The sequence below is a fragment of the Trachymyrmex septentrionalis genome, unplaced genomic scaffold (assembly GCF_001594115.1).
Source record: "Trachymyrmex septentrionalis isolate Tsep2-gDNA-1 unplaced genomic scaffold, Tsep1.0 scaffold60, whole genome shotgun sequence".
NCBI lineage: Eukaryota > Metazoa > Arthropoda > Insecta > Hymenoptera > Formicidae > Trachymyrmex > Trachymyrmex septentrionalis.
The window spans coordinates 1720646-1736346 of record NW_017305779.1 but is presented as its reverse complement, the minus strand read 5'-3'; the positions used below and the strand labels follow the sequence as shown (position 1 = coordinate 1736346).

Here is a 15701-nt window from a genome sequence, read left to right as displayed (position 1 = left end):
GCATGTATAATCTTATCGCAATAGATACCGCAATGGATTAACAATACTCGAAAATGACAATCGTACTGTTTGGAATTTACTGACTGCTCCGTTTTCAAACGATTGTTTTACCACAATAACACGATATGTTTTGCAAGAGATAATTAATGATTTATAAAAATATATCGCGATATTATGTAACGTCATTAAAAGACGTTCAATGTCTTATTATAAGATATATTTACGGTCGTATGTAAATATTTTTATCGCTCGTTCTACGATTGTAAATCGCGTGTGCGCACTCCATCAATAAATGTTTATTACTTGAAATAAATTGTTGGTGTTGTTTACTTTGTGTTTTTGGTGCCTTTATTTTTTGTTTAACGAATATCAATTGATATTTCTCTCTCTATCTCTCAGATTGCGTTAACGTGATGTAAACAAGATTGCCCTTTGCTCTCCGTGTTATATATAAGGCCGTGGTTCGATTCATGCTGGCAACTCATGAGCACCATTTGTCTTCGTTTAACATTTGACAAACAACAAGGATAAAATGATTTTTAAGCGTTATGAGCGTGAATCGGACTGTGGCATTTTAATAATCCACTTTCCACACTTATTATGTATTTTTTGTCTCTTTTTCCTCAAAGTGTGAGAACTTTGGCCTGTTTCCTCCTGGAGAGAAAAGGAAGAAAGATGAACTGATGCTAAAGTTCAACTAAAAAGAATAGGCTTCTTATTAAGCGCTAAAAGTTCATAAAAACTTCAATGTATTTTTATTTGAAATAAAAAATAAGAGGAAAAAATATGAGAATATTATGAAAAAATAAATTTTTATAGAAGCGTGAAATTGTAAAATTAAAATTTTGTAATTGATATATCGATAACATGTAATTGTGTATAAATGACTGGAAGTAAATAACTGGAACTAATTTATTATTTATCTAAATATGCTTTTAATGTAAATAGAATATATTTACTTATGTATACAATGAAATGCTCTAATTTAAATGCGAGAACTTGCATGTTGTAATTTAATTTTGGTTGCACTTTTGGCAGTACAGAGGCTGCAAAGGTTATTTCAAAGGGCTTACTCGGATGCCAAATTTCCTCAGATCACCACTCATTATACAGTGAAATCCAGGGAGACAGACTCAAGATGGAAAGGTAAATTTCCTTTGATTTTTCTTATTTACTAAAATAATACAATTAATGAATTGAGATTGTTTTATCCACCAGAAGTGAACATGGAGAGGTATGTAGACGAAACCGACATTCTAATTGTCGGTGGTGGTCCAGCAGGACTATCGGCAGCTATACAAGCTCGTAGACTGGCTGAGAAACATGGCAAGGAATTCAGGGTTACCCTTGTTGAAAAGGCATCTGCGATTGGTGGACATATCCTTAGTGGCGCTTGTTTAGATCCAATTGCTTTGAATGAACTTTTTCCAAATTGGAAAGAATTAGGTGCACCGTTAAATACTCCTGTTACTGAGGATAAATTTGCATTTCTCATGGAAAAGAAGAGGATATCTATACCTATTTTCAAGGGAATGCCAATGTACAATCATGGGAATTATATAGTAAGGTGATCGTTGAAATTTAATACTGTTGTATATTCGTAAATGAGTAAACAATATATTTTTGTTTCTGATTGTAAAAATTTATATTTCTGTAATTATAGATTAGGCCACGTAGTAACATGGCTTGGCGAACAAGCAGAAGCTGCTGGTGTCGAGATATATCCTGGTTATGCAGCGGCAGAAGTTTTATATCACGAAGATGGATCTGTTAAAGGAGTAGCTACAAATGATGTTGGTATTGCTAAAGACGGCTCACCTAAAGATACATTTGAACGGGGTATGGAGCTTCATGCGAAATGTACCATATTTGCAGAAGGCTGTCACGGTCATTTGACGAAACAGTTGTCGAAGAAATTGAATCTCAGAAAAGATTGTGAACCGCAGACATATGGTCTTGGATTGAAAGAGGTGATTATCAACGAGTTATATTATAATAACAAAATTTAAAATTATATAAATATAAAACGCTTTACATTCTAAAGTGAAATAATTTTTGAAAGATTTGGGAGATAGAGCCAAGTAAGCATCGACCTGGAGCAGTAGAGCATACAGTTGGTTGGCCACTTAATAGAAATACATACGGTGGATCGTTTCTATATCATTTAAATGAAGAAACACCTTTGGTTGCTGTAGGCTTTGTTGTAGGATTGGATTATACTAATCCCTATCTATCTCCATTCAAAGAGTTTCAGAAGTTTAAACAGCATCCTAGTATTAGACCAACATTTGAAGGAGGAAAAAGGTTGATGTCTTTAATTCGAAATTTTAGTTGCACATACTGTTTCATATTCTCTACATTTGTTCTTCTTAATTCTAGAATAGCTTATGGTGCTAGAGCATTGGTGGAAGGTGGATTCCAATCTATTCCCAAACTTCAATTCCCTGGGGGTTGTCTTATTGGATGTACGGCAGGTTTCCTAAACGTGCCCAAAATTAAAGGAACTCATAATGCTATGAAAAGTGGCATGTTGGCTGCAGAAAGCGTTATCGAAGCAATCGTAGACGCAGAAAGTAATATCTCACTGACAAAAGGTATAGAGCCGAAAACATATACAGATAAAATAAAAAATAGTTGGATCTATAAGGAATTGAAAGCCGTAAGAAATATGAGGCCCAGTTTCCATTCTTCTCTTGGGCTTTACGGTGGTTTAATGTACTCTGGTTTCTCTATGCTGTTAGGCGGAAAAGAACCGTGGACTTTATCTCATGGAGGTAAAAATCGATTTATATAGAAGTTTTTGAAGAGATTTCTTGAAAAAAAAAAAAATATTGCAAACGTTAATTTTAAATATTATATTCGTATCGTGTATCCGTAGGTCCTGATTATAAGAAATTGAAATCGGCTGCCAAGTCAACGCCAATAGAATATCCCAAACCAGATAACGAGGTATCTTTTGATCTTCTGTCATCAGTAGCTCTGACTGGTACTAATCACGAAGCTGATCAACCAGCCCATTTAACTTTGATGGACGATACCGTTCCAGTAAGGAGAAACTTGACTGAATTTGCTGGTCCAGAAGGTCGATTTTGCCCTGCTGGTAAGTCAGTTTATTGCATGTTTATACATTTATCGTTTTATTAATAAATGTTAGATATATTCTATTTTTGCGAATCGCATAGTAGATTGACCTAATGAACTTTATAGATAATTTTGATTTGTAGAATATATTTATTACAATTTATGCGAATATAATTTATGACAGTTAGGCAATCGAGTTTACCTAAGAAAATTTGATTTTTTTTTAATTAAACGTTGTTTTGTAAATAAATTTTAATGTAATCTTATATATAAAGTATCTAGTAAATATTTTATTTAGGAGAGCCCCCTCCAATGACCTTGTCTTTGAGTAATAATAGGTTTTAGCCGCCACTCATTACTTGTTAAAAAGTTACTTAAGTTATAAGAAGGAAAGATTGAAAAATGATATCTCTTTTCACTATATAGAACAAAAATTTCTTGCTTTAAAATATATTTTATAACTGCATGTGTGTGCGAAGCGACTCCCATCCCATTTTCCCCCCTGTTTATAAGCGTACGACTTCCACACGAAGCAACCTTGCGAGATGGGGTGGAACTCGCTTCGCGTAGAAAGTCATTACGTAAGTAAGGAAGGATATACTAATAGAATAGTTTTTAATATATATAGTAGAAAGAAAACGTTATTTTTTAAACTTTTTTTGTTAATAACTTTTTAACGATTAACGACCGATGGCTAAAACTTGTTGGAGATCACTCAGAGTCATAACCTTGGCAACATATTGTATGTCAAGATCAAGGTCATTAGAGAAGAATTCCCCTAAACAGGATATTTATCAAGTATCTATATATAAAATATTTATATTCTCGGGCATTTGATGAATTTATTTTATTAAAAATATACATTTCTAGATTCAGGAATAATATATGGAAAAATATACGTTTATAGATTTATCTTATTATCTTCTATTTTTTTTATATTTAGTTTTTATGTGAATTTTTAGCTGTTTTGTTTTCTTTCACACACTTGAGTTAGATATATATATATATATTTTTTTTTTGTTTAATATTAAGGTTAAGGGTATTTCAAATTTTTCAGTGTCACAGTTTTTGACAGAAATTAATGTATTAAATAAAAAAAATATATTAAGAAATATATGAAAATACATTTTTAAAATCAAGAAAATGGATAATAAGATAAATCTATAAATGTATATTTTTTTATGTATTATTCCCGTGTCTAGAAATATATATTTTTTCGCGAGATATAAATTCACCGAATGGATAAATGCGCGGAAACATAAATATTTTTATATATCAAGATTACATTCAAATTTATTTACTGAATAAAACTGAAAAATATTAAAAATGTTGTTTATATTAAATAAATAATTTAAAAAATTGTTTTTAAACTATTAATCAATTATTATATTAATAATGATTTCTCTCTCTCTCTCACACACACACACACGCACACGCACACGCACACGCGCGCGCGCGCACACACACACACACACACACACACACACACACACACACATTTATTAATGATTATATGTAGTACAGTTTTTTCGTGATTATTTTTATTCATTCGATTATATGATTTGAAAATTATAATGTAATATTTTTTTCATACAATATCTTCCTTTTATTAATTGCTATAAGTACTCAATTTATCCATTAGTGATATTATTCTGTTAGTTCATACGGAAAAATTATTTATTATAATGAGAATAAATAAGTAATATACTTATCGCATTGTAGAGTTTGATATATCTATCTTGCGTAATTTTATACTGTTTGTGTTCTATTTCATTTTTAGGCGGTCCACTTAGCGTTATAAATGTTTTGAAGCTTTTGATTGATCAATCGGAGGAAAGAATTTTATTAATTGATCATACTTAATGTAATAAAAAATGCTTCGAAACATTTATAGCATCAAGTGAACCGTAGCTTTAGATATTTAACAGATAATTTTAAAGCAATTTTTTGCATTTTTTCCAAACATTAAATTGTTTATATATTTATTGATAATAAACTATATATTTATTAATAAAAGTTAAATTTCAATTTGTCATTAAAATTTTCTGCAAAAGTAAATGCATTATATTTGTTGTGCGAGTCTATTGAATTTTTAACATGCTCATTTTCCATATAATTTTATTAATTATTTAAACATTCCATTGTTTTTTACGAAAAATTTATCTGATGCAAAATTATTTAATATTTGTAGAATATTATCAAGAGAGATCAATTTCATTCGCAATAAATTTTCGTAATCTGTAGACAATCCAGTTCCTTCCACTTCCGCTCTCGAGTCACGTCTGCCTCCTCTCCCCCTTTTTTCAGTCTTGTCGGGGGTTTATCGATCGTTGTGTCCTTGAACCTGAGCTACCCGGACAACCCCCGCATGGCTAGACAACCCCGGACCAAGCTCAATCTCCAAAATCGAACAACGCCCTGTAGCCCAGCCAATCTCACCGTCGATTTATTTCTTCTCTCTTTGTTCCTTAAGAATCTCCCTATATATTGTATTAATCTCGCAATAATAGAAGTGCTCCAATAATCAAATCTGTTAACAATTTTTTTTAATTTACTTATAGTAGAATACATATTTTATATATGTATATATACAGAATGTTTGATAAGTCTACCGGTAATGTTCGTGGGCAAATAGACCGGACTAAACTGAATTAAAAAAGTTTGTGCAATTTTTGCAATAATTAACGAAATATTATTTATAAAAATCGTCGAAAAAGCGCGAATCCGTCATATCACCAAATACGTGTCCATCAGTTGTGATCACTAGGTGTGCAGGAATTGTTTTTTTTCGCTAACGTAACTATTGCTACTTGTAATAAACAATTTAATAAATACGTTTAATAAGTAATAAATAATGTTCTCATAAAGGAAATGAATTATAATATTTATATTGTTGTTAATCTGATAATGTTCAAAAATTTTACTTTTTATTTGAATATTTTTACTTTACTATTAAATATAAGTTTTACGTTAAAATTACAATAAAATGTAATTTCTATATGTACAAGGCATACAGAATTACTATAATTACTGTAAATTTAATGTGTGTGTTATTATAAACGAATGACCATGACCTATGAATTAATTTACAAATTGTCAATGAATTTAAGTTTGACTTTTTTTATAGTTAACTTTCCGTAATCTTTTTACGGTTAAATATCTTTTAAAAAATTTAATTTTTGTGCAAATCTAGAACTAAATTAAACTAGTAGAATAAAATTTATATGAAATTTAATTGACAAGAACAATTTTATTATTTCATTAAATCTTCAAAATTTCCTTATCAATTTAAATTTATATTGTTTATACAAAATTATATATATATATATATTATTTATATAAAATTACAATCAATGCTATAACATTATAACAACGGGCATTTTTGTTAATTTAAACTTTATGGCTTGTGGACATCGTATATATCCTATTGTATTATATATACACCTTCGAATCAGATAAATTTATGTGCCTTTTTATCATTGTTTCTTGAACATCTACCTTTGATTTTTACAATGTATTTTTTCTTCGTTCCCATACTTTTCCTTTTCGCGTCTTTAGGATGCGTCTTCCTGTTTCCTTTCATGAAACTGGCGAGTCGGGGTATCAGAGAGGAATTCTGGGAGCTTCCTTATAGAATTGCTGCATCGTCTGGAAGATAGTGGGGACCAGGTTATCGACTGTCTGGCTGAGGGCACGGTGTGACCTTCGCGACGTAAATTTCACACTCCGTAGAGTGCTGAGGATGTATGTGCCTGCTGAATAAATCGCGCTGAATAAATCATCCTGCGCATTGCGACATTATTAGCATTTTCGTAGAGCAGTCAAATGGTTTCCAAGAATACATAAATCGGATCGACAAGAACACATAAGTTAGTTACTTATGTTATTAGAATCGGTAATAATTTTCGTGCAGCTAGGAGATGGTGGTTTCTGGATGTATCTCTAACCCTCCATCGGAAGATAAGTGAGGGCAGTTTATTTTGCAATTCAAAAACAAGTGTGTGCAATCTGATTTTAGGTGTCTACGAATTCGTGCCGCTGGAAAGCGGAGATGGCGAAAGATTGCAAATCAATGCACAGAATTGCATTCACTGTAAGACCTGCGACATCAAAGACCCGAGTCAGAACATCAATTGGGTCGTGCCAGAGGGTGGCGGTGGGCCAGCTTACAACGGCATGTAAATATATAATGTTAATCGATTAACTCATTGATTGATCGATTGCGTAAATATTCGATGGTCTACATTGTTTTATGGTTCAATATTTGAAACGCTTTTCGATGAAATGCATGGACGTAATTATGTTTTTGATGGCGTGTTTTAATAATACAATTGTAGTCATTGAAATACACTACACGAATAGTGCAATTATTTTCCATTCAAATGAATCAATACAATTATACGGATTAATTTCTTGATAAAAACAAATGATCTATCTTTTCGTCCATGCTCGCGCACAGGTACATACCGATTAATGACATTATACATATCTATATACATACAGCGTGTTAAAAAATGATTCAGTATCATACTGAGTAAAGAAGCTTTACTGAATATAGATCGAAAGCTAAAATTTAAACAATTTTGTATGTTAACTTATTGTTTTTGTATCATAACTTATTCTTTTATGTGTCGCATACAATGTGAAGATTTAAGTTGTTTATATCTCAGAAACGATTAAGATTTCGATCTTTGGTTATTAGATTTTTTTATTCAGCATATAGTGTGTATTATCTATCATATAAATGTTGAATGATTTTTTAACATTTTGTATATATATAATTCTTTAATCATTGGGACAACTTACAAGATATATCCTTGGTTCGGATAATATTTATTGAAATGTGTGTATCATTGAAATGGGAAAATAACACTTGGTGACAATCACATTAATTTGAAAATATGGAAAATATCTTTATATTCTCTCTTTTTGCGAGAAGTTTTTATTACATAAAGTAATAAATTTTTCTTGGACATAAAAGAAATATTTCTAAAGTATTTGCGTAATAGTGTTGTTGTTACTATTTTTGATAGAGTTTGTATAAATGATCAATTTGTATATTATATTATATTTTTATACTTAGAAACGAATTGTAATATATATATATATCATCCAAGTTATTATCATGAAATGTGATTTTTACCTTTGCTATTACATACCTGCGTCCTTTTTCGCAATAATAATCCATAACTTTTCTCTAGATTCAATATTCTTTTAGATAATGGCGGCGATATGTAAAAATTCTTCAACCCACCATTACTCCCGTATGAAGCAAATGCTCATGACGAGAGCAAATACGTACAATCATACTGTTATCAAATCTGAGTAACTGTTACAGATCGAAAAATCAGTCGATATTTTAAAGCCTTTGGCTTTTACAAGACTGTGTCTTAGTGATTAACATTACACTGAGCATTACACTAATACATAATAGACGCGGCGCGACGTTCATACGAGAGCACTAATGTTTGTTTGTTGAGCGAGAGCAATGGAGGGTTTAATTCCCTTAAGTAAAAACTTTTTATTTAGTTTTTCTTGAGGTTTCAATATCTTAAAAGTTCTACGGAATGTATATCATCACTCGCGATTAAAATAGAAATATTGTTTTAAAAAAAATTTTTATATAACAAAAATATGAAGCTGTGGTGTATTCTATATGATTTTTATGAAATAAATCCTTTGATACCCTTTAAATTTCTATTTTTTATATTTAATCAGATTTTTTAAAACTCGAGCTCTATAATTCATTGGGAAAAAAATCATGATTCTCTCAATTATATTGAAATTTTAAACATTAAATTCAAAAAGTTGATTTTTATGTTGCTAAATATAAAGTTCAACAGTTAAAATAAGTATAATTTGACTACAAAAATATGTACAGAATTTAGAAATACATTTATTTCGAAATTTTTGTATTCAGTATAAATACGCTGACTTTTTTATTCTAGATTTATGAATAAAACACATTTTCTCATTCACTTGATATTGTTGATATTGTTCAATCTTGCTTTTCTACTGAAATTCGCGTCCCAAAGCGCGCGTAAATTTTTATGGCTCGTATTATTTCGTATTTGTCCGCAACACCTTTCTACCTGCAGGCATTATGATTTCCTATGAGACCACGGATGCTGACCAAACGTCTGCAATTTGCAATAACTTAACTGCAAGGATGATTTATAGGAATGATTATAACACACTTTGAAACGAGTGAATATCTGTAAGTTGCTATACTTATCTACGATTTATTTCGAGTGGTTATCTTTTCGAAAAGTGAATTTAATAATATCAAGCGAAAAACTGCTCGACTTGCAAAATGTGCAGCAAGTATATGCAACGTGGAAATATTGTTGCAATTTTTCGTCGAGCATGGAATCGAGTCGATTTTCATCGAGGACATTCATATTATAATTTTTACATTACATGCACGATATTTTTCTCCTATTTTTATTCGAAAGTTGAAGAAATATAACGGGAATGACATCCATCATTGCGTTCTTCTGAAAGGATTGTTTTGCGCGATATGTTTCTCTTCAAAACGACTGCAGTGCATACATTTACATGAGATACGACCGAATCTTGTGTCTGCTCTCGTTCGGAAGTGACACATCCAGTGCCACTGATACGGATAAAATTTATTATGTGATGTAACTTTAGGAGCGGAGGTAACGATTGCCGCTGCCGCTACATGCGCGTTGTAAAATTGTCACGTTACATCATCGTGGAATCGGACGGATTCCATACTGGAATTTTCACAGCCGTAAATTTATGCTAACTCAGTGATGTTTATTTACTTATATTGTGGCAGACTTTCATTCGAAGTCGAACGGATACTTTCTGAAAAGTTATTTCTTCACACAGAAGTTACATTTATACAGAAAGAAGGAGAAAAATAATAATATATAATATGTGTTTGTTTGGACAAAGCATAAAGTTTATATTTTGTTTGATTAATCTCGGATATATATATTTTAAAAATGGTTTTGAAATATTAACCTGTCGGAGTGAAACGATCAAGTGACTGATGCGACACTGTCGCTCGAGCGAGTCCTCCATGATGTATAGCTGACTCGACGCAACAAATTGAACTATTATAGTTGACCATTATATTTCATTATCTGTGAACAATTGTATTTTAATTTTCCACGTGATTCCGCGTAACAATTTGATAAATTACGGTTGTGTATTTTTAAAGTAAACATCTCGTGATCTCGACTGTGTTGCGAACAATATAATACACGAAGTACGTGTGATTGCTTTTACCTCTGATTGTCCCTTTCTCCGCTGATCGTCCAAGTAGTCGTTACACATTTACGTGCGCTTCATATAATGGTCTTCGGTAATTGCAGTTCGACAGCAGTCATTCTGCATAAAGCAGCACTTTATCCGCTGCTTCTATGAAGTCAACCTAGTGGAAAGTTTTTATAATATAGCATAGCGTTTAGCTAGCTGCGCGATTCTATCCGATATTACTGTCTGGAATACGTGACTCACAGCTGATCACAATAAGAAGAGGTTCATCTTCTTTTCTACAAGAATTGCGATAGAATTGCTACGTCGGTTAAACGGAAGAATAGCTGGTGACTGCGGCTGTAACAATTGTTGGAATTGATCAATTAATTGAGAAGCACGGATAAAGAAAAAAAAGATGATACCTACGAGCACTGTTGACAATTTGATGGAATTTACTTTACGGATGATCGGCGTTTGGCCACATTCGTCATACAGATTCTTAATGCGCATCATTTGGACGACGACGATGACCACCTGGCAGTTCTTACAGTACTGGCATCTCTTCACTCATATCGGTTCCGATACTCTACCAAATCTCATGGATTCTTTGAGTCTGTGTTTGTCGAACAGCTTATTGTTTCTAAAAATGAGCCTCCTTTGGCTGAACGGACGGTAAGATTCGTTGGAGATGTCGTCAACTGACAAATGAGGGACGGGTGGACACATAAATATTTTTTTATATTTATGGCTATATCTTAATTTTTTCAAATTTAAAGTTGAATGTGTTAATTTGTGAAAAAGTTAGTTAATTTGATACTTGATTGTAAAAAGTTCAATATTGAGTATGTTACATCGCGCGATAGATTATTGCCTTAGATACGTTTCTTTAAATAGAAATTAAAATCCTTTCAAATGTAATTTTATTTTTTGGAAAATTAATTTATAATTTATAATTTTTTAGAAATTAGTTTTGCTACTAGTTTTAATTTATATACTAATTGTCTGTATGCGTATATTGTGTTATATATCTACATGTTATCCAGTATTATTTATGACATGCTTGCGAGGATTGTCGAAGACTGGAATGAGTGTTCCTCTAATCACTCAAAAATGCAGCTGATGATAAGCAAAGCGATTTTGTCTCATCGAATTTCAAAATACAGCATTGGTACATATACTGTCGTGTTACTTTTGTTTGGGGCAGGTAACATGATCGTTCAAAAGACTATGGGTTCTGAGCAACTTGTCGAAGAGAAGCAGCTTATTGTCAAAATGAAATTGCCGTCTGAATTTGATGCGTCGCCGATTTATGAAATTGTTGTGGTCACGCAATTTTTTGTGCAATTCACATTGGCACTTTTAGCGGGAATGTTGAATGCTCTTATTGTAACGTTAGTAAGTTGGTTCCGTACCAAAGAATGTTGCGTTTTTTCTTGACAAGAGCCCAATTTTAATCACTATTTTATTCCTACATCACGAAATATTGCAACGACATCAGCAATATTACTTTAAAAAATTCCAAATTTCATAAAATATTACTGCAATATTATTGCACTAAAATATTTCTTTGCTAAAATAGAGCATTGCTGCAATAGTCTGCAATATTACTACAATGTTTAGACAAATATTGCAAATATATTGTTGCAACATTATGCAATATTTTATTTGCTAAAATATTATTCATTATTAGTATTACATTCCAAAATACAAACTTATGAGCAAAATTATGAGCAAAAAAAAACAGCTTTTTTTGAGAATCAGAAGGCACACTTCGAAAGAGCTTGGGAATCTCCAGGAGATTTACCAACTCGATACGCTTTCTCTGATAGAACTTCTGGGTGTTTTCTTCTTATAAAAATCGTGTCCATCTCGTGGCGGAGTCGCATACTTACTTATATGGGCAATAATATATTTTAATATTTCTTGCAAAATATTAAAATTACAGCATTGCGCACTATTAAATATTGCCACGATATTGCTGCAATATTTCGCGCTGTAGGGATACTTATTATTTATTATTTTATACATATATATATTTTTTAAACGTTAATATAATATTATATTAGCATTATTAATACACGCGATACTATTAGGGCAGTTAAATGAAATGAAACGGATGAAAAATTCAGACATTGAAATCAACTAACATATTAATAATCGTAGTTGGGGGCAAGGCTTCTTCCATCGTAAAACTAGATGACAGATGTCCTGTTCATAAAATTCCTGGGATCGAATTTACTCGCAAATATAGTCTCCTGTACTGCTGATAATTTCTTGCCTTTCAGATTCTTCTTTAGTGTACCCCGATTTTGTAATTCTTAACTATAGTTATATAGTTCGATATCATTATGTTGTCGTTGCGCTTTTTTATCATGTATAATATCTGAGCAACGGCAATATAATAATATCAACACTGTCGTTAAAAATACAGAATCGGGATACAGCTCTTCAAAGATGTGGAAATTGCCTGATTTCAGTGGGAAATGCTGAAGCACCCGGACTTACAACCCAGACTTATTGCCATGCGATTTTCACATTTTTGAAGACATGACGAATCTAAAAGGCAAGAAATTTCTGTCGAACGCAGCAATGCAGTAGGTGGTTGTTTGCGAGTGGGTTCGATTCGAGTTCAAAAAATTTTATAAATAGAGCTTCCATTGTCTGGTTTTACAATTGATGGAAGAAGTGCTTCCATCAATCATGATGATTATTGATACATGTTAGCTGATTTCAATGTCTGAATTTTTCGTTCGCTATATCGTTATATTTTATTTGATTGCCTTAATATTGTAATAAATCTTTACATTTTACAACGAAAATTAGTTTTATATCATCCAAGGAATTTGAGTGCTAATATTTGAGTTAAGTAGATCCCTAATGTGCGCCCTTAAATGATCTCTAGAAGTTGACAGATTATATATTATAGCCCTTGGGACAATTCTAAATCATCACTTTTAGATACTTCATGTTGCCGGTCAAATTGACATAATATGTCACGAATTGTTGGAAATTCCTGTAGCCGAGAACAAATACGACTCGCATATAATCTTATTGAGATCTATCGTGAGTAGACATCAAAGGATTATTGCCTTCGCAGACAGTATTGAGGATGTGTTCTGTTATATGGCGTTGATGCAATTTCTCTTAAACACATTCGTTATTTGCTTCCTCGGATTCGTAATTGTAACTGTGAGTAACCTGACAAACTTGTTTCAAACAGAATTTTGCGATTTGTTCGAAGGATCTCGTCTCTGAATCGTAGTCGTTTGGCACTCATGATGGAAATATTCTGATGGTAAAGATTATACCTTATTATGCCGTCGTGAATTTAGAAGCTTTTATACTTTGCTTCAGTGGCGAATATCTCACTTCCAAGGTGAGAAAAAGAAAAGAGAAAGATCAGTTTCATATCGTAAGGGAAAGCTTAATACATAATGAAAAGTACAGACAATAGGAATAGGGAATATAGATTTTATATTACCAAACCCTATATATATATATATTACGCAGTATAGGTATAACACTGTTTCTGATAGATTGAAATCTATTAGTCTCTTCCTTGCTTGTGCTTTTATGTATTTTAGGCTTAACTGTATCCAATATGGCCTAGTACTTAATATAGTCTTGCTGCTCATATTTACATGAATATTTAAATCTTTACTGTACCTGCACCCGTAAAAATTAAAATGTGTCTCATATTTTCAATTAATGTTCAGTAATGTTTCCTATTTTATTAAATCTGATTATACCTGTTTTCGAATTAGATTCAGCAACGCTTAGATAGGCCATATCGGGTTTGGTCAGTATATTTTATAATAGATAAGCTGGATAAGAGGAATCGATTTTGTGATCGCGTTGATGTAAATGATGTAAGAAATAAATAGCTGATTTATGCGAAGAAATAAACATTAAGCTGTCGCATTTACAGAATTGTCGAACGCTCTTACGGAAATGGACTATTAAAGAAACTATTATACTTGATTATTCAGTCATAGTTTTTTTGTAAAATTGAGAAGAACTACTATTAGATTATTGGGAAAACTATTAGATAATTATTGAAAAATTAATTAATTCAGTGTTACTGATATACTATATATATATATATATATATATATATGTATGCACACACACACACACACACAGGGTGGTTCACTTAAATCGAACATCTTGAATATTTCACTTATTTTTAGTGATATAAAAAAACGTTTCAAATGAAAGTGGAACGGCTTCAAGAGGGATGTATTTTAGTCGCATTGTTTATTCTATTCTCTTATTTTAGGTGGAGGCATCAAAAAGATTCCGCATGTAAAAATATTAAGATGGAGATATTAAAAAACCAATAGTTTACGAGATATTTTATATTTTATTGTGGCACATATTGACATAAAATGTTAATGTTATAAAATAACTCGTAAACTATTAATTTTTTGGATAATAGTATTTTAATACTTTTATTAACAGAATAATGAAATCAATTGCTGGAAAGAAAACACATAGTTGCTTATTTTAAAAATTATTCATTTTACATACATATTTTTTTAAGCAACTATGTATGTGTTTTCTTTTCACCAATTGATCTTATTACTCTGTTCATAAAAATATTAAGGTACGATTATCGAAAAATTAATAGTTTATGAGTTATTTAACATTTTATGTTAATATATGCCGATTATTGGATAATAAATACTCACTATTAAAGAGCGAGTAATCATTATTAAAATCCAATAGTGATTATTGGTTTTCCAATAGTTCATTTCAGTAAGGGCGAATATACTTTATAAATTTTTTAATACTTTATTTCTCACTTTGTCTTAGAGCAAGTCTATAAATCGGGCGGCATATGATTCATTTTGGTACAAGTTAAAACCTAAGCAAAGTAAGATCTTGTTGTTATTGATAATGAGATCGCAGAAGGAATTGACAATGACAGCCGGAAAATTCGTAGATTTATCTCTGGAGGGTTTTACAAGCGTAAGAATTTTGAGATTTCCGTTTTTTTGAACGATAGCAGTAATACGATTTAAATATAATACTTAACCCCTAGAACACACCTTCCGAAATATTCTGAAAACACGCCATGGGTCTGAAAGACCCATTGTAACTTGGATAGGTTATAACTTTGGTTTAGATTAATATTTTTAGACTCTCTTTTTTTTATTTTAAAGCTCTGAGATTTAGGAATCTACTTACATAAGTTGATGTCAAAAATTTTTATACTGTTAAGTTATAAAATAACACTCTTCTTTTCTTCGTATATGGAGCAAGCGAATTGGGTCTGAGAGACACATCTATATGTGTGTTCTAGGATTAGGTATTACAAAGTATCACTATAACTTAATTAATAACTTTTATTATTAGTAAGAGAATTTTTTGTAAAGAATCGAATTCTT

The 15701-nt window shown here is 31.4% G+C and overlaps 2 protein-coding genes across 6 annotated transcripts in view; both read left to right on the top strand.

Moving 5' to 3' along the window:
* Positions 1-7979, top strand: part of LOC108752612 (electron transfer flavoprotein-ubiquinone oxidoreductase, mitochondrial) — an 8345-nt gene extending 366 nt beyond the window's left edge. Inside the window, exons 2-8 of one of the 5 annotated variants that reach the window (XM_018493571.1) lie at positions 1044-1146; positions 1219-1567; positions 1664-1970; positions 2063-2304; positions 2380-2774; positions 2879-3100; positions 7100-7979. In XM_018493571.1, the coding sequence (XP_018349073.1) occupies positions 1044-1146; positions 1219-1567; positions 1664-1970; positions 2063-2304; positions 2380-2774; positions 2879-3100; positions 7100-7263 (1782 nt within the window). In that variant the 3' untranslated portion in view covers positions 7264-7979. The other 4 variants (XM_018493572.1, XM_018493573.1, XM_018493575.1 and 1 more) reach the window with 4 other exon arrangements.
* Positions 7980-10726: 2747 nt separating this feature from the next.
* LOC108752381 (odorant receptor 85b-like) overlaps positions 10727-15701 on the top strand; it is a 5247-nt gene continuing 272 nt past the window's right edge. Inside the window, exons 1-5 of the mRNA XM_018493183.1 lie at positions 10727-10983; positions 11355-11706; positions 13270-13500; positions 13574-13687; positions 15127-15282. Of these exons, the coding sequence (XP_018348685.1) occupies positions 10727-10983; positions 11355-11706; positions 13270-13500; positions 13574-13687; positions 15127-15282 (1110 nt within the window). The remainder of the gene's footprint in view (positions 10984-11354; positions 11707-13269; positions 13501-13573; positions 13688-15126; positions 15283-15701) is intronic.